The sequence below is a fragment of the Pezoporus flaviventris genome, unplaced genomic scaffold (genome assembly GCF_033815535.1).
Source record: "Pezoporus flaviventris isolate CSIRO_AGI_PZ_B2104156 unplaced genomic scaffold, CSIRO_AGI_Pfla_v1 ptg000036l, whole genome shotgun sequence".
NCBI lineage: Eukaryota > Metazoa > Chordata > Aves > Psittaciformes > Psittacidae > Pezoporus > Pezoporus flaviventris.
The window spans coordinates 44,525,375-44,551,407 of NW_026892584.1; the positions used below are offsets into that span (position 1 = coordinate 44,525,375).

Here is a 26,033-nt window from a genome sequence, read left to right on the forward strand (position 1 = left end):
GCAGTGCTTTGATTTTTCACAATGCTTTCCTGTTATATGATGGTTACAAAAGTTCCCTGGGTCTTACAGTTCAGCTCCCCTCATTCCTGTGCTGCAGTTAGTGTGCCCAGCCAGACTGACCACGTCAGAAATCAGGATATTTCACCCTGTCTTCAAACCTGAGTGACAATAAGAGGAAGGGTAGGGTGCTTCCCTTGCTTCACCCTGGACACATTTCTTGCACTGTTTTCTGGGGGATGAGACAAGCAGCTCTGTCCTGCTCTCACTGTATTCACATGAAAACATAGGACCTGCTGCCCTGGGTTGGAGAAAAGGGCTGTCTCATCCAATATCCTGCTGCTGACAGTAGCCAGCAGTGGACCCTCAGGGAAATGTGAAAGCATCAAGGATATATATATCCTTCCCTGGCTATATCCACCAGATTTAGCAGGCAGCAGTTTAGGAAGTTTCTGCTCTGGCAGATGTATTCAGCATCTTGTTGTTGATCCCAGATGTAGTTTCTCCATGCTACTGCTTCCCAGAGAAAGTGTAGTTGTGGAAAGTCTGGTTATTAATACCAGAGCTTTCTCCAGGGCAGATAAATGTCGTGTGCCCTCTTGAATTGTCCTGGCTCCTTTGGGAACATACCTATTTATAGCATCCAGGTATTCATGCTGCAGTGCCTTCTTATTAGAAACAGAACTTGCTACCTTTGTTCTGCAAGTGAGTGCCCCAAGCAGAGGCTGGTTAAGCTTGCTGAGGTTTGCAGACTGCAGGAACGCGAAAAAGCCTTTCTCTAGTGAAACTTACTTCTTTAGCCCAATCATTATTAGGGATGCTGTTCAGGAATAGTGGGATTTATAGTCTTAATTTGAAGACCAGGCCAGCTGGTCAATGGGATTGCTTCTGGTCTTGAAGGCAATGCTAAAGAAAGCAAAGAAACTGATTTTTTTTTTAATTTAAATTTTTATTTTAGACAAAATCCACATTGCTGCACCGAATCCCTGGAAGTCTAGAGCCAGTCATATTCTTGATTCCAGTCCAGCATTTAAGGGCTGTCTTTCCTTATGTAACTTCTTCAGCCCTTTCAGCATTTCACTTTCTCTCCTGATTCACCCTGCCCTGTGTGCTGAACAAAAGGCTACACAGCTCCTCATCTTCCTTACTATCAGTAAGGGTTTATCAAAGAATTTTGTAATCTGTGTGTTAGGTTTGTCAGGGCGTAACGAACTGCCCTAAAAATTCCTAGTGGAAAATTCCCAAAAGGAACATGCCCGAGACAAGCAAACCTCATCAGTGTCATCTCCTCTTTGACTTTCTGCAGGGGACACTGGAATGTTCAGGTGGTTCCAGAACTATCAAAAAGCAGCCCTATATGTTAGTACACGTTTTTCCTATCTGAATTGTCCTGCAGGTTTTATGTGATTAACATCTGGGAAAATAAACAGAGCACCGCACCTTCTCTAAATGATGCTGTCAAAATATTTTGTAATACATTTATTTTGTTAAAATAAAACTATGTACAATAGATGATATTAATGTGCAGTTACAATATACAATAATTACATGTTTAAAAGAGGATAAGCAAAAGAGTACAGAATCATGTGTTGTAAATAGGAAACTAATAGTGTTTACATGCTTTTTAAACTAGGAAAAATGTAATTGCTGGAAAAAAGAGTTTCCTTGGTTTGAAATCTTATTGCTTTGACATGAATTCTGATGTTTTCATGAATCTTAGAAAAAAAGATATATCATTCAAAAGTCAAACATAATGTTATAGTACTCATCCTTTGGTTTTACCAGTCCCATACTCCCGCAATATTGCAAACAATAACTTTTAAGAGAGAAAAATTCAGTTGGTCACATCAAATAAATGACTCTTTTTCTTATCTTGCTAAAAGCTGACTGATGATGTGTTACGTCCTGATTTGTGCTGAGGTTATTACATCTGCTTCAATTAGAATAACTTTTTGCACTGTTACTTTTAAGTATTGCTGAAGTACTACACAAAAAGGAAGGAAAGAAATTTTCTTGTCTTTGTGTTCTCAGGGAAGCAGAGAATCTCTTTGCAGTGAAACACTCATATGTGACAAGTGCATCGATATCATAACAGGTTAAACTGGATTCAGTTAATCTTGCACTCGAGGACAGTTCAGGTCCATCTCCCTGCTCCTCTGCAGCCTTCTTTGACACCCTCCCAGTCTCAAGGTGCTGCTGTGCCCCAGGTATCCCAGTGTGATTCCACACAGGCTTTTGCCAGGCTCGCACCATACGTGCTGGGGCAGCATGGACACCATGCTAGCATTTCCCACCTGGCAATCTGGGCTCACCACCTTGCACTTCTGCTCATGGGTGAAGAAGACTGCCAATGTCATTTCCCTCTCACATTGCTTAATGTTATTGTTTATCAATGATTTAATATTTACAAGCTTGAGGAAAGTTTGTGCTCATTTACTCCACACTGACAAGGCAGTTCAGTGCCTGCCAGTTCTGTGATACAGGTAGAACAGCTGCCTGTTTTGGGGAAAAGTGCTGGGAAAGATGGTATGACAGTCATGTTATGGGTATGGCTTACACCCAAACTACTTTGACAGATATCAGACAAAAACTTCTATGTGTTATCAGTACAAATAACTGCTTTGTTGAAAGATCTGGAAACTGTAGGCTGGTGACAACTGTTTATTCCAAACTCATTAACCTCTGATCAAAGTCAAAATTCAGAAGAGTTGGTATCAGCAAGAGCTCAAACTGATCTTCGGCAAAACCAAATGCAAAATTAAATTTGGCATCCTGAATGGGAAAAGATGAAGTTAAATGACAGCAATTAGTGCTGTGTCAAACTAAGAAAAGATAGATACCATTTGTCTTGAATATTACACTGTTACTATCATCATTTTCATCTTCAGCCTCGGTAATGGTTGAAAAGAAGAGTTACAAATCCAGTCTCCAAAGCTCAAGCTGAAGATCAGACCAGCAAAGCCTCCAGATGCCCAACTTCTTTCAGGAGTCCACAACCTCCAAAAGGTATGAAAGATTCTTGGACCTGGCTCAGCATATCTGTGTGCTCAAAGCTTGGTCAGCAACAGTAAAGGGCAGAAAAGGTGGAAAGACTCAGATGCTTTCTGCATTAGTAATGTGCGGACCCCATTGAAATTTTCTGTTGTCATCATGAGAATTGAAACAAAGCCAACATACAGAATCTTTGAAAGTCCCACCCTAAAATTATAGTTAGGAGAAGCAGCCAAACACTGCATTACAGTCTGCACATTCTCAGAGGGGGTGGGAATCATGTTCAAAGTTATTTCTGTTAACATATTTTCAAAGATAAAGAGATTTTTCACCATTGACAGCAATTCATATGAGTTTTGGTTGTTGCTCTGTGATAGAAGGGTTTGTGAGCTCATTTTTCTCTGACAATGAGGTTCTGACTCTTTTTGCTGTTCTATTGGGGTTCCTGGAACTGCCCAGGAAAAATAGATTCTTCTTCACATGTTTCTGACAGCTTTAACCGAAACAAAGAAAAGAGTATTTGAGGATTTTTTCATCCTAGTTGTGAGCATCCCTTAACATTTAAAATGAAATTTAAATTTTAGGATCAAACTGACTAATTGCAGCTCCGGGCCCTGATTTTGCATCTCTCCCCCAAAGCAGAAGTGCAGATGCCATTCTATTGCACTCTTTGCATCTAATTGGTTTTGTCTCACTTCCTGATTCAAAGATACTTCTATTCATATTTTTGTTTTGATAAGTGAAGACAGCTGAGATCACAAGCCACTACCAAAAAGAGTGGAGGCTTTTTCCTGCTTTCAGAGGGCCTTTATTCACTAAGAGTAAAATAACATTTATAGTAGAGATTCATTTTCATTTTTACAAATGTCAAATGTGTCAGCCATCAAAGGTCAAATGTGTCTAGAAGTTACCTGACATAGTTTGCTCCATGCTCACATCCTGTCACAACAGATGCTCCCCCAGTCCTAGAAAGTTGTGAACCAAGAAAACGTTCTGTGATTTCCGGATTTGGTTTCTTATGTAGGATAAAACACATTACAAACCCTCTTCAGGGAGAAGGAAAATTTAGGGAGAAAGGCATGTGCAGGCAGATTCCTGCATGCAACCTGTTTACTGAACGAATGGTCTCTGGGCCAACATGAGCATATGTTGATTGCTTAGCTGGAGAAGACAAATGTGCTTCTAAACAAACCTGACTTGGTTGATGCTACTGCAATTTATTTTTAATCCAGATGAAGTTTCAGTATGGTGAATCAAGAGGTATTTACTATGCCACGTGGGGGAAAAAAACTACAGAAAAGGTGATGGACCATAAGTAAGCTATGGAAAAAGACGGGATTAGAGGGGCTTTTGTAAGGACATGGCAGCTTGAGTGGTGAAGTTACATCTGCTAGACTTATACCTGGTTGAACAAATGCTCCTAGATGGATCTGCATGAGGTTCTCCCCATTTTTTTTTTGTGGAAGTATTTGTGGTACCTCATTCACATCATGCTGGAACTGGTTGCTCCAGTTCCACTGGCTTGTTGTTTTAGCAGTGCTCTGAAGGGCAGAGGCATCTGTAGGTTGCTTTAATGTGATAACAACTCTGTAATGTCTTGAGATCTCTCTCTAATACCTGGTATCTCCATTATATCCTTGCAAGAGTTTGCGTGAAAACCCCTTGGGAACTCTGAAACTACAGTTTCAGGTTAACAGTTCCTGGTAGAACATTAAGGTTTCAGATGAGGACAAAGGAGTTGGATTTTACAGGATCTAGCAGATCCAGTAAGTGCTTTTGAAATGATAGCAGACTATCATCACAGGCAAGTCTGTCAAGAAAGGTTTTGACATTGGCTGCGTGAAGAGGACTTTGTCAAACAGGTTGCAGGGATGGTTTATTGTGGGGAGTGAAGGCGGTAAGATTTGCATGAAAAGCAGTCTGGGAATCAGCTCTGAGGCCTTGATGCTTAACAAGCCCTGGGGTGATAAGTTGGAATGTTGAAAGACAGGAAAGGTAAACAAGCAAGCTTGGGGGATAGCCCCGGATGTTGCTGTGGCGGAGGAGCTCCGCATGCTGAAGCAACTGAAACACCCCAATCTGGTGAACTGCTGGAAGTGTTCAGGAGGAAGCGCAGGCTGCATCTGGTCTTCAAATACTGTGACCACACAGTTCTCCATGAGCTGGAAAAAGTCTGAACACTGGGCAGTAACCTAAGCCATGTTAGATGAAAAGAGCAAGGTTTACTCTAGTCAAAATGAAAATCTTCATGCCATAGGAAAGTCCAGTTCTAACTGAACTGAATTTTTCCTCCTGAACACTTCCATCAGGTTCACCAGATTGGGGTGTTTCAGTTGTTTCAGCATGCGAATCTCCCCTGCCACAACAACATCCCGGCCTATCCCCCAAGGCTTGCTTGTTTACCTTTCTTGTCTTTCAACATTCCAACTCATCAAGGCCTCAGAGCTCATTCCCAGACTTTTTCATGCAAATCTTACCGCCTTCACTCCCCACAGTTTATAGCCTCTATGACTCTCCTAAGAGTGCTCCTTTGAAGGTGAAATTGGGGTTTGGTTTCTAGCTCATCTTACACTGAACAAGCCTATCTCCTTTCACCTGGCAATCATTTATTGATTTTCTTTTCTTGTTACTAATGGTGCTTGAAAATAACTTGAAGTTTATATCTGCTGCCTTATGCCTGTGCTTGCACTGTGTCTGGTGTTGTGATATTTCTGAAAATAAGCTTTACTGCCTCTTCACGCACCATCTGTTGGCTTTTAGAAAAGGTATTAGGTAGGACTTGCCAAATAGTCAATGAGTCTCCTTCCATCTGCCTACAATCCCTTTTTAAAAGCTATTGGCCTGTGCTATTCCTGCCTCCCCAAAATAATAAGCATAAGAGGGCAGATCCTTGAGTAAGGATCAACATTACATGGATAAGTGTATCTACATAATCTAATACAGCAATAATGTTTATGGGGTCTGAATTAACTATAGCTATTTTAAAAATATTTATTTTAAAAAATATAGTTTCAAACAGAGTTGCAATGATTTGGGCAGGGTGCTGTGGTTTAATACATTAGGACAGTACCATTTTAGCTTATACATCACCGTGTGTTTTTAAATTGGTTTTTCTTGAGCCACTGCAGTTACATTAATGCTACAAATTCCTATTTGTTTTTTATTGTATATTCATATCCCATGCCATCCTATTAGTATTAACAGACACCCCTGATATTTGGTGGCAAACAAAAATATCATTTGATTATTTGTGGCTTTCTCTGGGTATGCTGGGAATGCTAGATTGCACTTTTCCAGTGTGCTCATTATTTTATGATAAGCGCAGCTGTCAGTCTAGATTTCTATTTCCTATGTATTTTGTAAAGCTCTAAGAGTTTCTGGCAGCTCCAACCTGAATGTTTGCATTGTGCTTCAGCTAAAACAGACTTCACTTACTTTAACCAGAGACTTGTATATAGGCTAGCGCTCTACAGCAACCTACATGAGCTAAAACAAAGTAATCATCCCATTGTATTTCCACTGAAGTAAATGGCTGCACAACAGAGCTCTAATTTTCTCTGAAAACTGTTGAAAGGTTTTTCTTTTTGTTTCAGTGGACTTCTAGTTATGTTGTAACACAACAAACATTACCTAAATATTTATATATTGAATCCACTCCTAATTTTCCACATACTCCCCTACTATCTCTTTACACATTATAGTTCAGCTGATTGCCAGTCTCCCAGCCATGTGAATACTCACTGCTCTGCCTGGGGATGGCAACACAGCCTCTGCGGCATGACGTGAACTCCTTCACCAGGCTTCAGCACTGTCCTCACTCTGAGCTGTGCTTTGTCAGCCAGTTCATTTGAAGCAAATGTCTGGGACATAATAAAACAAAATGTAAATCAGGAGCAAAGAATGACAGCAGTGAGGAAATCTTTCTTTTGTCTGTCTTTGATTTTGCATAATGTTGTTTTCATCCATGCTTGTGTGCTGCAAGAAGGAGATGGTGAGTGAAAGTTGGCTGGGTAATGGCAACAATGCACTTGCCTTGAATTTGATCACTTTGGTCAGAGAAAACTGTTGATTTCTACCTGGAAACATCTCTGGGTGTCAGAGGTGGTTTCTGTAGGTGTCCATGGTAAAGTGAATTTGTGCTAAAGGAGCTTGGCTCCATAATCCTTGATGGCTGCAGGACTGGGCACTGCATCATGCTTGTTCCCTTCTCTGTGGCAAGGGTGCAGTTCCTACAGTTCTGCTGAAGTCACTAATTGCTCCAAGTAACAGTGAGTCTATAATTCACCACTAATCACATGAGTTCTTCTGGTTGCATGCGTGTGCTCAGCCATGCTACTGTGCTTCTGAGGAGGAGTGGACCGGCAGTCCCCTGGAGTGGGGTGTGGGGGAATGCCCCAAGGCTAGGAAGGTGTACTGCTGTTACTTGCTTACTGCTACAGCACTCCTGAAACTACAGGCGTTGCCTTTGCAAGAAGTTACATCAGAGGTTTTCAAATCTGCATTTGCTGGCGCTGTGGTTTTCTGCTTGGGGAATGGAATACATAACGACAGTCTCATGGTATTGCCAGGGTACCTGAAGGCAGATGGAAGTAACAAGACATCTGTCAAGTTCACTTCTGAGCGTCTGTGTTGCTGCGGTATGTACAGCCTCCCTGGAGAGGCTTTATTGAAAAGGCACACTTTCTTCAACAGCAAAGAGAGCTAACAGGCAGCTTCCCTTCCCTTAAGGTCTGGACATCCCATCTCTGTGCTGTCAGCTGCAGCCAATCACCTGTGACTTTTGTGAAAGTTCCCTCCTGCTGACTGCAGCCGGGCTGCAACTTAAACAGCACCCACAGTAACGAAGATGGAAAAATGGGAGCAAAGAAGGAAGTAATGAATGGGGGGAAGAAGGCTACAATAAATCAACATGTTTACATCTCAACTTTGATAGGTTTTTTTACATGAGATACTCCATTAAAAGAAAAAAAAATCTTAAGGCATTTGGATCACCTTAAAGCACTTGAAGTCAGTATGACCTTTGGCATTTTGGCTTTTGCTGTTCTTGTCTGCTGGGTGAGATGTAGAAATCCAGCTGATCTATAAGGTAAATTTTCAGTTGCCATGGCAATGTGTATCATTCGTGTTCTCAGTTTGGAAGGGAGATGGTTCCATGCTGCTATTTCATGTCCAGGGCTATATTCTTTGGTGGTAGACTTTCTTTGTTTCTGTACATTAATGCTACAACTCTGTTCTTCCTTTCCCAGCTTATGGAAACATGGCTCAGCCTGAACATTCCCCTGTAAAAATACAGTTATTTGCATTTTTTTTTGTTATAAGGACATTCCTTAAGTCTGGAGGTAAATGTTGATCCATTTTGATTGCTTGGGTGCAGCAACATCCTGATGCTGTGAGGTTTCACCATTAAGTGAAAACAAATTGGAATCGCTCCACTTTTGCTTCCATGCGATTTGAACAAACTAAAGCATATCCTGAACTAGTGGGTCTTATAAAAGAAAAGTAGTTAAAAAGTACACCCTACCTATAGTGTATATCTTACATATTAGATTTCTACAGATCATGTGCTTTCAGTCAATTCAGATTCAATCCCTAAGTACTGCAAATTCCTAATTTTGATTGATTCTTGCTTAAGGCCAGAAATGGAGTTTCTCTTATTTCTTTCACCACCTTTAGAACTTTTTTTTCCACATGCCACCTTCACCTTATTCCTAAGTTGAAGAGTCAAGCAGGAGCAGGCACCCTGGTTTCTGTTGGCTCAGTGCAGTCTGCAGTAGTGGGAGCAGGCTGCGTACAGCTCTGGAGGGTTAGGAAAGCACATAGACATGAGTTGGCCTACTGTGATTCAACTTGGAGGTTTCACAGAACAGAGGGCTCCTATATTTGGGTAAAGAAAGACCCCTTTCTGGTCATGTTCTGCATTTCAGTTTCATGTGACCTTCATTGCCTTTCTAACCTGCTTTGTTTCAATTGAACTCATCTTGCTTTTCTTTCCAAGTGACTTCACACAAGGATGCAGCACCTATGGCACTTTGCACAATGCTTCTTCTTCTTCTTGGGATGGAAAATGGTCAGGATTGCCTCATCGAAGACAGTCTTGAGGCCTTTCTGTGTGAGGGCTGAGCACTCCAGATAACATTGTGCTCCAATCTGAAAGAGAGCAGAGAAAATGTGAGTACTCGCTGCTGGGAGAGACAGAGTGACCCTGTTCCATCATCCATTTATGTTCATACGTGTCTTGCCATAAAGGGAAGCCCAGACCTTTAGAAAGGGGGTCGTATAATTGCTCTATTTTGTATCCGTCTGCCTGTGGGATTAAGGAACAAGCTCAGGTGTTCATCCTGAGGGATGAACATCAACATCACTATCTCACCACAGGGTGTTAACGTGCAGCAGGATTTCTCTGCATGACCCTCCAGAGAGAGAGGAGATGCACCCATGTCTGAGTGCTGGACCAGGAGCTTGGCCTCCCATCTGTGCAGTTGGGGAGGGTTTCAAGGAAATGCTGGGTTGTTAGCTGAACCCCTTCATATACTTGGCTCTTCTCCCCTGACCTGTCGCTCTTCTGTTCTGCCTCCTGCAATATCAGGGAGCTGTTCCCTGGGGAAAGCCTTCTATCTGGTTTCTGGGAATTGCGAACCATTGTCTTGAGATGGGAGTCTCCTGGAGTGCTGGTATGACACAAGCACACAGAGTGGCCTGGGAAAGCAGACTCGATTTATTCAGCAACCTTGTTCCTTATTCAGCTTATTCTGCTAGTGGATGCCCTTGCTGGCCTCTGTGGGCCAGAGCCTGTAAGAGCAACAGCAGTGTATAAGGTGGAAAAGGCCTGTATTTCAGGGATTGAGAAGGGCTTTTAATCCCCCTACCTTCCCTGTGAAAAGGTGTAATAGCACACACACCTTGAGAGCTCCTTCTCTGCTGCTTGGAATGCAGTGGCTAAGTGAGAATCAAGCTGTCTGTGCTTTGTAAGGGGTAGGGATAAGTTTGGCAAGAAGTGACCACAGGGAGGGGTTTGGCTCACACACATCCTGCCTGAAGCCTGAGCAAGAAACTTGACTTAGGTAGAGCAGGCAGTAAAATCTGTTTTGCTGCCCCTTTGCCACTGCTATACCTTGTTGCTTTGCTTAGAGCTCAATTGGGTATCACAACAGAACAGCAGGCTCAGAACACAACCTGTGTCTGGATCCAGCCTATTTGAACAGAGGCTTTAATCTCTGGCTGGTACAAACCTATGTGCCCCAGAGGAGTTCACCTTTAACAAAAAAAAAAAACATCAAAAGCTGTGATCAGCTGTTATCATGGGAGCCCAGAAAAAGCTGTTACCTCCTTTGCTAGCTTCACTCCATGCTCGTAGGTGAGTGGTTTCTCCTTCATGTAAAGCAGTCGAGCCAAAGTTTTGGGGTCATCCCGAAGATCGATCTAGTTAGAAAATACACAAACCCTGAGCTTAGAACTGCCTTGCTCTAATGCTTGAGACAGATACTCGTAGCTTTACAAACTCACAGTCATATCCTTGCATAAGGGCTTCTGTCATAGTCTCAGATGATACTTTGGAAATGAACTCACATGTTTGAGGGTTATTTTATTTTTTTTAATTTAGTTTTTATTTTATATTTTATTTTTTTTATTTTATTTTAATTTTTATTTTATTTTCATTTTTTCTGTTTAGTGTGAAATAGTTCTTATTGGCAAGCTGTTTGGCCAGAGCTCAGATAGCTGCAGTACAGTCAAGATGCAGTTCTCAGTGGCTCTCACAAGGCATCTTGAAAAGCGTTGGTGGAAGTCTGAGACACACTGGAAGAGGAGCCTGCTCTTGCACTGCATCACCCCAAAAACATCCTAACAGGCCAGACAGACACAGCTCAGTCTGACTGACTTGAAACAAAATCCTTTATTTCCATGGAAAACATCAAAGTGAAGCATTCTGGCATTTCAAACCTATCCATTTTCAGAGAGTGTGATCCAAAGGGCAATACTTTTATTTCAAAATAGGTGATTTAGATTACTCCAGTGTGGAAAACAAAGCCAGTGTTAGAACCACTGGACTTTCCTGTGGCATGAAGATTTTCATTTTGACTAGAGTTTGTTCTTTTTATCTAACTTGGCTTAGCCTACTGTCCAGTGTTCGCACGTTTTCCAGACGGTCATATCCCTACTTTTCTCAGTCTCTAGCCACTCTGTGTCCTGGAGGCAAACTCATATTTAAGGCTTTTAAAAAATTTATTTATTTTTATTGATAGATTTATAGATTTTAAGGCTAAAATAAAGTGATTTGATCATTTTGTCCAACATCCACAATAACACAAGCAGGACAGTGAGTCACTAATTGCAGTGTTGATATCAAAACTTGAAGGGAGGCTATTTCCTTCCCATGTCTCTAAGTAAGTCATTTGGATAATTAGTCCCATTCTTAAAAGTTAGTTTGAAGTTTAGCTTCTGCTTCTAACCACAAACTCTGATGTTTTTTTTCTCCTCACTAAAGGCCTGTCAGAAACCTTTTCTCCATATAGACATTTATGCCTTGTTGCCACATTTATACGTATTTGAATAAACATGAATGAGTTTCGCCTCTTGTGACTAGTATGGGACATCTGCATGTTGGTTTCCATTTTAGCCCCTGAGTTTTCCTCTAATCTGGCTGCTTTTCACATCAGAAGTTAAATAGGAAACCTTTCCACAAAGCTCAGCCTCTAGCCACCCCCTGGGGTGGAGTAGGAATCCCCTCACTCTGAAGACCCCTGAGATGGCTGGCAGTGCTCCAGAGAAGGATTACCTGTGTTCCTATGAGGACGTAAGGCACGTTGGGCATGCAGACTTTCAGCTCGGGCACCCACTCCTCCTGGACGTTGTGATACGAGGCGGGGTTCACCACCGAGAAGCAGATCAAGAAGACGTCGGTGTTAGGGTAGGACAGGGGTCTCAGCTGATTATAGTCCTCCTGCAGGGGAAAAATAGCATGTGTGTTATGGGCTGGGGGCTAAGTGCATATGGGAGCATTATGCTGGCTTTTGATGAACTGCTCAACACCGCCCCTCCATGCTCATGCACATTTACAACCTCTGAGTAGCTGCTGAGGGCAAAATCACCCCTTGGGGGCCAGGGACACCTGTTTTTGTCAGCACCTTTACCCGAAAAAGCTAACACATTTTGTTTGTATGTGCATTATCTGTGGTGATGGTGGCTTAGAGGGTAATGCTAAACAGCATCCATCACAGCTGGAATAACAAAAATTGATCTCGAGGCTGTGTGTACAAGCCTCAGCCCTTTGGCACTGCGATATCATCCTGGGAATTATCATTTCACTGTCACCACTAGATAATATTTGCTGATAGCACACATCACTAGGGGGTTTTCTGTTAATATTATGGGCTTTCTATTCCCCAATAGGCATTACAGACATGACCATACGCAACAAATGGTGTCTCTGGGCTATTTGATGCCATTGCAGTCATGTTACAGTATGCAGCAATGTGTCAGTCAGCAGAAGACACTCATCTTTAAAACACAAAGCAGATCAAATCCAGCCTGCAGTGGCTGGGTAAATCACTGATGGTGATTCAGTGTTTCCACAGGCCCTGGACTGAGGAAAAAGAGATGGTTTCTCTATGGGCTAGGTGTGAAAAGGGTGAATTTTCAAACAGCTCAAAGCACAGCTGTGTCATGTTGTGAGCTGGCTTTGACAGCTAAGTTTCAAGGAAGAATTTGGTTCTGTTTTCAGGCTTGAGATGTTGAAAGTGAGCAGAGGTTTTGCAAACCAGGTGAAAGTAATAGACTGGTTCTGTCTGATAGTGAGAGCACATGTAGCTGTGTCTGGAGGGTTCTTTTCAACGAAACCTGTTAGAAAATGTCAGTGCAATGAAACAGATGCTGCTGTTCTGAAGACTTTTCCTTAGAGGAGTCCAGAATTAAAAAAAGGGAAAAGAGCACAAAGTTAGAGTGTAGGGAACAACAATATATGTTGCTGTCAAGCCTGATTGAGACCTAGGTCTTTAGTTTATAGTTTCTGCATTCTGGGCAAGCCTCTAATCTCTACAATATGGTTTCTTTTAGTTACAACTGTATGCAAATTGAACTGGTGCAGCTTTGTTTTGCAGATACTGAAACAGTTAACAGCTCAATGAGAAAGGAAAACCAAAAAAGTATCCAGGTGCTCAAACTTGAAAACATTTATTTGAGGTAGGGAAAACCCACATTAGGGGCAGGAGCAATGCGAGCTGCTGCCTGTCAGGCAGGAGAAACTGATGCAGGACTTTATCACTGTGTGCCCAGATTAGATGGTGCTTTAATTCAGCCTTGTTTCTGTCTTGCTTTAATTGCATCAGCAAATGAGAGGGCTTTAATTATGAGTTGAGACTGGTAAATCTTCTTGCCAAAGTCTTTTGTTCACTGAGTATGCAGTGATAACATGGCCCAGGCTACTTCTGTACCAACACTAGTTGCATAAAAACACTAATGGATTATGTAAAAATAGTCTGCTCCGACCGTTTCTAAACAAAAAACCTTAATAATTTATTCTGAAAGGAAGTATGAGGCACCTTTAGCTTTGTACCATTAAAAAGAAGTTTAAAGAAACATCTTGAACCACAAACAAAATGTTTTGCTTTGTCTAACTGAATGTTCATTTTTCCAAGCCCACCTCACCAGGAAAATGATCAGTTACAGCCTCCGGCCCCTCAACCATAGTATTTGGGGTAAAGCCAGAGGACTCGTCAACTGACCTATGTCCTTCCAGCCTCATAGAACTGGAAGAATGATTTACAAGACAAAAGAAGGTGTCTGGACTTATCAGCTTCCAAGAAAGGGTGGATTCTCCATGTTCAGGGAACAGCAGGGAAAAAAACCCTCAGACATGTTTGTGGGAACATCAGCAATACAGGCCATGAAGAAACAAAGTTGGTGGGAGGAGATTTATACAAGGCTCTGGAGATGACACCCAGCTTCCAGCAGATGAGTTAATAGAGGCAAAGTGGATGTCAAGATGATGGGATCAGTGGAGCAATTGCATTATGGAGACAGATGAATTTTATGGGGATGCTGTGGGTTAGGAAGACCTGGCGTGATTATGGGGCATTATTTTAACCCAGATCTTAAAATCTAAAATTAAGTATGTTTATATCACAGTCTACATGGGCTGATACTAGGTGCTTGGTGAAGGTATTTCCTGCGCCTTAATTGGTGCAAATCGCCTTCCTAAAAGAGCCACGCGGTGGCAGCAAGCCCTCGAGGAATCATGATTCAGGATTTTTGTTGGAAAGCAACTGGCTAAGTATCACCAGTTTCAATATTCCAGGCGTGCATATTTAGAGGGGCTGGAACTTACTGTACCATTTCAATTGCAAACTAAAAGCCCCAGGTGCTCTGCCTGGCAGCGACAGCTACAGGAGAGTGCATTTAATTTTATTTGGCTTGCTCCTTTGTCGCCCCTAAAAAATAGTTTTTCAGGAGGAGCGTTCCTGATTTGTATTAGCAGCACAGAAGATTATATAAACTATAAGGAGGGACAGTCATGCATCACATAGCAGAGGTCTCATCTCCCATCAGGGCACATGGGGCTTGCATGGATGTGTTAAAGCACAAGCACAAATGCGGTGGAGAAGAATTGATCTGGGCTTCTCTACATGCCTGTGTCTCTGGACTGGCAGGAGCCTCCAAACTGCATCAGACAAGGATTCAATTGGATCCAAGGATCCAATCGCTGTACCTGCTCTCCAGGAGAAGGCTATAAAACCTTTCAATGGACCATTATGAGATATGGCGCATCAGGATCATTTCTCATTGAGAGATGGTTGAAGTCAAGCAAATGAATAGCGTAGAAAAGGGACTGGACTCTGCCTGGGTATGGGACATAACCGGAGGTGCTTCAGGCAGTGGTGTTTGGGAATGGACCTGAGTCCTCATGGGCTTGGGCTGTAGATGATTATTAATTTGTTTCATGCTCTATTTTGCTGCCAGCTCCAGACCTTGGCCTTGCTGAATTACCTGACTGTGACTTGCCAGAGCTGAGACACATAGACTGGTGTTGTTCCCTCCCCACTCTGTCGCTGCCATCAGCCTTGCAGTATTCAGGCCCGGAAAGTACAGTGAACTTTGCTTTATTTGCGTTGCTGCCGTGCTGGTCTTACACAGGCTCCCTGCCATGTCAGCCTGTTAAAGCACTCCACACCTGAGTCCTGTCTGGGGTAAAACAGACCACTGTTTTCTTCCTCCTAGAACTGTTTGTGCCAGGGATGCAGAAAACCAGATACTCCAGATCTGGGGTCTCTGCCAGCTCTCCATTCAGGCTGACAAAGGGTCCTGCTGCAGGAGTATATTTTCCAATTGTTATTTCATTAGCATATGTTTTATAGCATTGTAATGTCAAATGCTATTTTTGGCTATGACTTCACACTGATGCCTTTTGCAAAGCCACGTGACACAAGGAGGAGGGAGGAAACAACCCAGATGATCTGTTGTTATAGCTTGAGCATGTGGGAAGCATCATCCCTTCAGCCTCCATGGAGATAGAATCTGGTCGTCAAGAAGTGATTCATGTTCTGAGTTTTAACTAGATGGCCACATCCTCTGGACCAGGGTCTGAAAGGGAAATGAGCCTGATGCATTAGAAGTGGTTCTTGGGGGCAGATGGTGTTCTGGCTAGTTTGAAGCAGGAGATGGCGAAATGCCTGTGGATGGTGGAGGGAAGTTTGTCACAGATTAGTGTTTCTTCTGCCTATAGAGGACAAATAAGAGGGTGTGTCACTGAGGAAAAGGGTGGCAGGTGGAACTGTCAGTCCTGTGGGAAAAAAGTAGAAATATTAAGGCTGACTGAGAACTGAATATAAGACTACGTCTCATTTGGAAAGGCTTGCCATGCTGCTGGATCGTGACAGACACTCCAGGCTCTGTGTTTATGAGTGCAGAGTACAAAATTGAATATGGCATAGGTGATTTGCATCATACTGTGGAACTGGTTTTGAATCAACTGTTTCCATCATGTGAATAGAAAGGATGGGTGGATGGTAAATGACACCAAGCTAGCTATGAAGTGACCACTGCTGCCTACACACATGGAATAAAAGGAATAAAAATAAAAAAAAAGTGATACTCAAAGCATAAAAACCCCAGTCCTGCTGAGTGCAGGTTTTTCTGGAAGTGACAGTTTGTCCTGATGGGGTTTTTGACCTCTGCATCCTGCTGCAAAGTATTTTCTGTAGTACGTGGCCTTCTGAGACAGGAGAGTCTCCTTCTGCATTGTTTATGCATTTCATAGCAGTCAGTTATGGCCAAAAAAAGCACAGCCAAGAACTGAAGAAGTGCTCCTGAAAGCAAAGCTCCGCAACCAGGGCTCCTGGGTCCCAGGGTGTGAAGCAGGCTCCCAGATCTGCTTTCCTCTCCTGGTGCCTCCAGTTCCAGCTGTGACCGGAGGAGCTGGCGGGTGTGGGTTCCAACCTTCCCAGGCTGGGACGAGCTGGGACCTGGGACCTACTCCCTCGATTCTCTGTAGGTGATTTTCTGCAAGGTTTCTGTGCAGGCTGTGGTTGTTTCTTTACTCTGTCAGTTGCTAGCATTTGGAGATAGGAGAGGAAAGTTTCACCATGAAAATATGTTGCTCCCTATACCCTCTTCTGCCCTTCTATTAGCAGAGCAAGGTGGTGAGAAACGCTCTCTTCCTCTTCAGGGGGATGAAATGAGCCCACAGACCAGAGCTGTTCTGCAAACCTTTAGTGCAAGCACGCTGTATCAGACTGTGGACAGTGAAAACAGTGAAAGAATTATATATCTAATGTAATGTAATGGACACCCTTGTCCTCGAAGGAAGATGTTGGGATGGATGCCAATCTGGCTGGGTCAAAAAAGTCAATAGGTGGTGTCCAATAGTGTGGTACTGTATTGTATTAGGTTTCTGAGCTTGGAAACGGGAATTCTCTGTATCTTCAATGCCACCATGTGGTAAATGTAAGAAAACATTGACTATATATGAAAGGTCATATTTGCAGTAAAAGCTGGATATATAGGAGGCTGACCAGCCTAATCAGGCTTTAGTTTTTTTTGCTTAGACTAAATTCAGTCTTAGGAATGAGTGCATTTGTGTGTGTTTTATTGCTGAACTAGAACGAAAGCTCAATGTATAAAACAGAAAGGAGAAGGTCAGCAGTTCAGCCATTGTAACTCACAACTTTTTGTTAGTATTTGTAAAAAACCCCAAACAGAAACAGCATGAACAACAAATGCTAGTATATGGTAGTAACAAACAAACATGGGAAAGGAAAATGATAAATGTTTTGCACTAATTTACCTGCCCTGCAGTGTCATAAAGTCCCAGCAAGTGTTGTTGTCCTCCCACAGTCACAGTTACTGGAAGAGAGAGACAAGAGATGTTTATGCACAAGCCAGTGGCCTCATTTTCCTGTGTTTTAATCATAAAATGCCAATAGCCCCTTGTGCTAGGCACATTAGCACGTGTCTTACAATGTGCATACCAAACCAAGCACATCTATTCAACCCAAATTGAAGGCTATCTAAAGTCATAACAAAAGCAAATCCTTTATGCCAATCTCTTATTTCTCTACAGAAACCCAAGAGCAATGAGCTGCACACACTGCTACTATCAGGCACCCAGACTGGGGGACTTTTGCTTCTGTCTCTGCAGCCATCAGCTGAGCTCCATGAAGTGCTAGGACCTGAAAACACAGAATTCCTACCTCCTCACCATGAGCACTAGGGTAGGTTTGTCATAGATCATTGAGAGGGGTTTATGGTTGTTTTATTTATTCCAGTCTGTGCAGTGATGAAGCATTCATCAGCCGTTGATGTTTGGTGGGTCTCAGTAGAGATATGCTGCCTCTTTGGGCAAGCTGTCCTGTGTCATGCAACTGCAAGTAAAGCGGCAGCACTTAACGTGGGGCTCTGTGGTGAATGCTTCAAAGGGCAAGGAGGAAGAGGAGGACCAATATTTTCAGGAATCTTGGGGGCAGATTCTGTTGCAAATGAAGGAAAACATGGCTTTGTTTATTGATCACACTCAGCATGTTTATGCCTTTCCTAGAATTCACTTTGAACTTTGGTTTGAGCCCATTGGCATTGATGAAAATGTTTTCTCATTACCTTTGGATGAACCCCACTATTACAGTTATTTTGTGTAAAGGATATGATCTGTGTTAGCAACTTTTAGTTAACCAGTTAATCTGCTTAAATCATTACTACTCAGCTGGAAAGAAAGGGGGAAAGGGGGCAACCCATAAGTCAACAGGAAGATTTATACATTCACCAGGAAGGTTGCTCATAATAATGGTATTCTTGCAGCCCATGGACTATTGCTTTTTGTAAGAGTGAAGGCAAACAGCTGGAATGAACATAGAGCTACGGCTGGAGTAGGGGAGGGTTAAGACTGGTGCTTACTGGCTGATCACAACCTGCAATTAATGAGAGCTGGGAAAGATTAATAGAGGAGGCTTGAAAACATCACACAGGTTCTTGCTGATTTTTTCATAAAGTGGTGAGGCTTTTGTGGGAGAAAAGCACTACAGTTCATGGAAGTTAATAGCTCCTGCACTGAGGAGCAGCATTCTGCTTGAAATCTCTTAGACCTGAAGTCTCTGTCAGTGTGGCTGGACAGACTGATTATTCAGCAGCTTCTCTTGCTTGCAAAGCAACATGGAAATTTTGCTAGCATATAAACAGAACAAAATTGACATCCTGAAAGTACAGAGGCTCAGCAAGGACCAGACTTGCTGATGAGAGCAGGATGGGCTGCACTCACCCGCTGCTGGGACTGCCTTGTGATGTGATGGGGAAAGAGGACATGGGAAAGGGGCTGAGAGCACTCATCCTGCTCCTCATTTCAGGAGGTAGCTTGTACACAGTGCAGCTCCTAGGGAAACTCAAAACAGGGCTAGCTGTTCAGCATGGATGTCCATGGATGGACAGGGAAGCCCAGGAGAGAATTACCACGGTGGGGACATAGGTACCAACTCAGACAGGAGACAGTCCAGATGCCCCAACACCTTCCTTCAACCTGACTTTACTCTGCTTGAGGACCAACTGTTGGAAGTTATACCCTTCAGCTGAAGGCAGTTTTCCAGCTGTAGTGTGCTCGCCATGCAAAGTGGGATGCTCATAGGACAGCTGTGTGGCCATGGGGTGCATGGAGGTGCAGGTGATCTAAAGTGTCTGACAAATACGAAGAGACATTTGCCATATGTCAGTACTGACACAGTTATGCAGCTCTGCCTCTCATGCTGGCTAACCCTGAGCACAGGCAAACTGATCTGGGTCCTGCTTACAAAGATGAGCTCAGGTCTTTGGAGTTTTACAGACTTAAAAGTCAAATTGAAGTTTACTCTGTCCAGGCTTGGATTGCTGTGAAGCTTTCCTGGCCCATCTCTTGGTGGCATCTGACTTACAGAGCTACACTGGCAAAAAGCCCTGATGCAGATACAAATTGCTGTCTTGTTCCAGTAGTTCATAGGGTTTGGAGATAAGTTGTTTGCATAGAGGTCCAATCTGTCTCTCGTGCACTATGCTTTGCCAGAAGGATATGCTGCAAGAGCTCCTAAACTATTATCTGAGCTCTGTGGTCCATGAAGTCATGATGGATATTTTGCAACAGGTCTGTGGAGCCACACACTGGACAGTTATTGATTTTGAAGTTCAGTTTGGCTCTTGGTGACCTCTGGGAAATGCTGAGGGGGAGTAAAGAGGTTGTTGGTGTTGTACCATTACTCTTCACAAAAACAAGGGCTAAGAAAGGCAGGTTTTTTGATAAATATACTGAGTCTACCTATCTCGCACATCACATTTTAATTCTCCTATAGCATCCTGCCACAGGCCCTGCAGTGAATTTCTGTGTGGTACCAGTCATATCTTTTTTCTTTTTCATTTTCTTGCTTTCTCTTTTTTCTCTTTTCTTTTTCTTTCACTTTCTCTTCCCACCCATCAACCTTTATATTTTCTTTCTTATTGTCAATGATTCTAATCTGTTTCATCATCAGAAAATATCCTTCATGTCCACATCACCTCCCTAAGTTTACAGCTACCATCCCAGCAAAACTATCTTGTTGGCTAAACTTCAGCAACAGGCAAACTGCTGTCTTTGGATTCCTGACTCTGAAGCAGTGGGGAACAAAAGGCTCACACTGACATTCCAAATAATCACTGGCTCTTGAAACAGCAATGTCTAGATTAATATATTGGTGCTGAAACTTCCACTACTTTCCTGCAAGCAAAACAGATGTCAATTTAGATGTTTTTTGCCTGTGAGAACATCATGGTATTTTTATACTGAGAATTTATCGGTCCTTCTCTGTTGGGCTAAAGGCTGTTCAGTGTGTCCTCTTGGTAGGTCATACTTATGAGCAGAGATTGCTCTGCTAGATTTGTAGGCCTTACTCTTGGCTTTATCCCAGTTTACTTTTATTTACTCTGTTACCATCTTTTCCTGTTCTCTCTGTGGCCAGCCCAACGGGGAGCCAAAGAAGAATTCCATTCCAGTCATAGGGGTAATGCAGGCTTCTTTACAGGCTTGCGAACTCAGTTTTATGGACAGTCGTGGAGTAACAAGATAAATATGAACTCTCCTTGCCATTTACTGGCTATATTAATATATTGATTACTCACTGAAATGGTATGGCCTTTAACACTGAGCACAGTGGGGACTGCAATAAAGCATGGCTGAATGCTTGCACAGTCCTGGTTCTCATTTGGCTCCAGTCTGGGTTGCAGCAGATGATGCGACAGGGCAGATGTTTTTCCTCCTTTCACTGGGTGATTTTAACCAAGTGCAGGATGTGTAGAGCACTGCTTCTAAAATATTGGTTAGATCAAAAATTAGCTGGGTATTGCTTGCGCAAGTTTGAGTAACTATTTTGGGTCACCTCCAGGGCTTTGTCACAGGTCTGTGTGCCTGGAGGTTTTGCTAACAGTCTTCAACAGAGGCCTCTGAAACATGCTATCTCACTTGGAGGCCACAGCAGAATGGCAGGGTGTTAGATGGGAGTTATTGGGTGGGCTGGATCTGGTGTGTGGACCATCAACTGGTCTGAACTGGGAGCCTTTTTTTTTTAATAAGTAGTTAGTTTGTGTTCCTGGGGACAATGCAACAGTTTTTGTTGGTGTTCTTGTTGCCTGGGTTACCCCAAATCCACCTATCAATGGTCACTTGTTGCCAAACTCTTCCCCTGCTGTGTTTCATTTGCTCACAGCAAAGTCCTGATGACTTTGTGGGACTGAACTGAATGCATGGAAGAGCCCTTCAGCCACACAACAGCAATGTTCATTGTCTGCATTGACAGAAAGGGTACATAAATTATCTACTGCCCTCCCAGAGTCTATTATGTTGATTAATATCACAAAACCCCACATAAATCTTTGATACAACACCAAACAAGGAGCAATAGCTCTGATGCGCTTAGCTGTGGTACAAGAGAGTGGATGTGCCTATCATGGGGTATTTTTCTATGCCTGTGAAGAAAAGCTTGCAGAACTAAATGGCTAGCCGGAATATACACAATAGCTTAAGCAGTGTCTAATATGATACTGCATGAGAGAAGTCATCTATTTACTGTAGTGTTTTCCTGCCAATAAATTTAGGTCCAGCTGCTTTAGAGAAAGATGCCAGGAGCCTGACAGGGAGCAGAGATGGTAGCACCTGCCTGGCTGGGAGGCTTTCTTGTAATTTTTTGGTACATTAGGCTGCGACAAGCCTCAAACTTTCACAAGGGTCTTCATCTGCCTTTTTCAGAAAGCTCAGAGCATTAAGTTTGTGCATTTCTCTGTTCACTATGATTATCTGTACCAGATGCATGTTACTGACCATAGATTAATGGGTCAGGGTTTTGTTGCTTTAAGTTGATCAAATTTTTTATTTCTAGATAGAAAGGTCTTTACATGTGTGCCTTATAGATTTCCTTTCTCTTCCAAAGGTGCTTGGTCAAGCAGGCCTCATCCAAGAAGTATCGGTACTGTTTTAAGTTCTTGGCTTCATCTTGTGCCCAGTTTCACAATGCTACTTCAAAACAAGCTCCTTTGCTCCTGCATGTATTTATTGAGTGAAGCTCTACACGAAATTGTAACTAGATCTGATCAATGTCCTAAATACACATCAGATACTGAGAAGGGAGGATAGCAATGAGAAACAAAATAAGCTATATTTTTGTCTTCAGTATACACATGCACACACACATTTTAGATATAAAATACACAGATGTATGTATATTTCAGTTTTTTAGTTGAACAAAATTTTCAGTTGTAAGGTAAAATATTTTGCTTTAACTTGGGGCACCCCAATTTTGCCCAGGACATTTGGAAAAGGGAAAGATTCAAAATCACAAAGGAACATAGACGTTATTGGCAAAATAATAGGTGAACGTCTCCATATTCAGTGGCAAGGACTGGAACCACAGTCAGCTTGTAGGACTAGAGCACCTCACAGGCAGGCGAGAACTGAACCTCCTTCTCCTCAGTCCTTGTGGCAAATAAACTGATATGCCTTCTTCCTTGTGAATATGCTCTAAAACTGCCACAGCACCAACCTATGAAATCAGCACATTTACACCAATGCCAGAGCCATTCATTCCCAGTTTCCTCTGTGTTCTTTACCAAAATTATTGTCAAGTAATTCATATAAAGAATTAATCCAAATAAAATGGTCAGGTATCTAAGTAACTGAACTGAAATTACATATCACAGGCTTTAAGAAGCAACATCTTTGAATAGTCCGCAGAAAGCCAAAGTAAATGTGGAAAGTGAATTCTTGCAGCACCTTCTAAGTGTTTCAGGAGCATTTATTAATCCTATTTTGAGCTGTACCTGTGTTTAGAGATATCTTTCTTTTACTGATTCAGGGGTAGGGCTGCCAGGGATTAATATTTCACATGCTGCTTTAGCTTTGGTTGTTTCAATGTCTGGGAAGCTTTATTTTAGCAAAGGAGCTTGTTTTGAAGTAGCATTGTGAAACTGGGCACAAGATGAAGCCAAGAGCTTAAAACAGTATCGATACTTCTTGGGTGAGGCCTGCATGAACAAGCACCTTTGGAAGAGAAAGGAAATCTATAAGGCACACATGTCTTCAGGAGATGTTACATTGCAGCAGCTGGAACTGGGAACACTGGGTATCTGCAAATGAAAGCCCTGGGGATGCTACAGTCTGGCAGCCATCAAAGGAAGCCAGTCAAAAAAAGAGTAAGACCTTAATGGCATTAATGACATTTCCTAATCATTCAGGCCAGGAATGACAATCAACTCAGCTGAGCTCTAATGACTGCTTACGACTTTATCTAGAAGGTGTTGCAAACAAATACACTGCAGCATCTTTTCCTTCGAAATACTCCTTTTGCTTTGACTGAATGCAGTGCTACGACATTTTGTGGCAAACACACCCAGTGCAGATAAGAGCTAGTGTTACAGGACCCTTGGCTCACTCAGGGTCTGCCGGTGCCCTGTGACTCAGGACTGGGCCATTCTTCACTTCCACTTGTAAGGGTCATCTCCAGGTAACTGAGTCACACGTTGCTCATGGCAAGTTCCCTCATTTCCTCCTTCATGGCAAACAAGGTCTGATTACAGCCAAATTGATTTTCTACTTCAGACTTATCATGCAGCTTCACTATATTCTTTCTGAAAGGAAAATCAAAACCATGCTATTTTGCCCTGAAGTTGGCCTAAATACCACACTTTAGATGTAAATTATATTAGATGCTTTTAATTGCTTCTGTAATCATCTACCACTAGCTTGTACAGGCCTCTGAGACAGCATTTTTCAAAAGAAGGGTTCTGAGTGAACCTCACCATTTTCTGTCACCTCATCAATGGATGAGGTCTATGTTCTGCTGAGCAAATACTTTTGCCTATCTGATATTTACAATGTCTGAAAAATATTTCCAGTCTGCTCCCTGCAGTGGGAGGACAGAGAGGCCTCCAGGGCTGGGATTCAACTGATTTCACTCAGTATAGCTCTTGGTCTAATGAGGTGGTGAGCAATTCGCTGCTTTGTCTTCAGGCCACAGATATTTAGTGATTTTAAAGCCAGATAAGATTCATAGCATCATTTATTCTGCTCTAAATAGCTTATTTAGTGTCTTCCTACAAGGCATATTTTCTTGTTCTTATATCATTCCTGTAGCCCCTTTCCAAATTCTTTTTCAAGCAGCCAGTATGACTAGGCAGTGTAGTCTAGCAATGGTTTCATTAACAGTCTAGCCAGAGGTAACATGACTTTCCTATTTCTACCTGTCACCCCTCAGTGGCTGATCTAAAACTTGCATTGGTTGATTATCCTTGTTATTTAGTGAGTCTTGCAGTCCTTTCTGATTTTTTTTTTAAGGCCAAAGTCAAGTCATTCTTGGCTTTTGTGTTTGTAAGCCTTTTTATTACATTCTTTTTAACTCCGTGGTTGTATGGAAAATCTGGAGACTGTAACTCAAATGCCCACTCAAGGCATTTCACAAAGGGGGAGGAAAACAGTTGTGCACATGCAATGCTTTTATGGTATGGAAGTTAATGCTAAAGACCTTTGGAAGTCTGAGATTGACTATGCAGAAACAAGGTTTTCAGGTACTTCTGGAAGCATCAGAAAAGCAATATCTAAACACTTTTCAGTATTTTCTTTCCAAGCATCTCTCCACTGCCTCGAGGGATTGCTTTTCACCTTGGACTACTTTCTTGCACATGGCACGGGGCATCCTGTTCTCCCCTCCCCTCTGCCTTGTCCTTATGGGTTTGAGGATTCCAGTGGAATTGGTGGGAAATTGCCCAACCCAGACTCACACTGGAGTTTCACTGGGGAAGCAGGCTGACACCAAATGATACCTCTGTTGTCCCATTCTACAACAGGAGTAGGCTCATTTAGACAGTGTCATCCTATTGGAAGATTCATGGCTTGTACTGTGTGGCTTTTTAAAATCTTAAGAGGAAAAAGGCTGCAGATTTTCACAGCTGGGTATTTGCTATGCAGAGACAGAACACAGAAGAGATGTACCAGTCCACCAATCATTTTTATTCAAGCAGCTGATATGAAATCCTGTTAATCTTTCAAATTGCATTGAGAAGTCAGACTTCAGCATTGGCTAGCTTAGATGACAAAGAACAACACAAAAGCAGTGGAGGTTGATTAGGAAGATCAAGCAGAATGAATCTGGTCCAGAAATGGATGAAATAAAGTGGAAATTCCCAAAGCATTCAGAAGCAGCACAGCATTAAAACATGAGCCAGCTTCTTCCCAGTCTGGGACATTACTTATTTATAGACAGCATGAATGAGGTTGATTTATTGGAATCATTGACCTCTTTGTTTGTAAAATCAGCACTGGAGGATTTCCCCTGCATTTCAAGGAGTTATTGCTTTGCTAATCAATCCTTGAGCAAATTCAGCTTCACTGATACCAGAGCCCAAGGAACTTTGGGATCTCTGTTTGCAAGAAAAGCTGTGCCCAGTTTCTCCAGTAGTACAGTCCTGAGGGACCTCTTGGGACCTCAGCATTGTGTAAAGCTGTGCTAAATGGAAAAGGCTAACATGATTATAGTGCCCAGGGAATTGAAGAACAATTGACATTGTGTCTAAGAGAGTGGTTTGTTAGATCTCATTTTGTCTTAAACAGAGAGCTGTGCACTGCAGCAGACTGGGAGGTGCTTCCTGCTCACTGTGCACCATCAGCTGTCCAATGAAAGGCAGTTCTGCTCCTGAGTTAGAAACTAGTAATAACTGACTAGGTAAATGAACTAAATTTGCAGGCTAATAAACTCTGATGTGTGCATTTCAATGATACTCTAATTGAGGGTCTTTTTGCTCTTTATTGAAAGTAATAGCACTAAATCCAACCAAATAGTAGACAGAGGAACAAATGTATTGAAGAATATACATAGACAGAATCTGAACATATTATTAAAAATATTATGATTGTTCCCAAACAGTGAAGAATACTAGATATCTTCCTAACCCTGATGGAGGGGAAGTGCCCTTCCTGAGACCATGTGATTGTCTGTTGCACTGAGATGGATGAAAAGAGCAAAAATTTTGGCTATGACTGCAGTATAAGCCTATACAAAAACTGGAAGGCAGCATGTAGATTTTTT

General features: G+C 42.4%; 1 protein-coding gene across 1 annotated transcript in view; it reads right to left on the reverse strand.

The window, feature by feature from the left end:
- Positions 1-5,423: 5,423 nt before the first annotated feature.
- RHOJ (ras homolog family member J) overlaps positions 5,424-26,033 on the reverse strand; it is a 58,557-nt gene continuing 37,947 nt past the window's right edge. Inside the window, exons 2-5 of the mRNA XM_061464209.1 lie at positions 17,264-17,322; positions 11,762-11,926; positions 10,312-10,407; positions 5,424-9,135 (exon numbers count right to left, since the gene is read on the reverse strand). Coding sequence (XP_061320193.1) covers positions 8,989-9,135; positions 10,312-10,407; positions 11,762-11,926; positions 17,264-17,322 — 467 coding nt within the window. The 3' untranslated portion in view covers positions 5,424-8,988. The remainder of the gene's footprint in view (positions 9,136-10,311; positions 10,408-11,761; positions 11,927-17,263; positions 17,323-26,033) is intronic.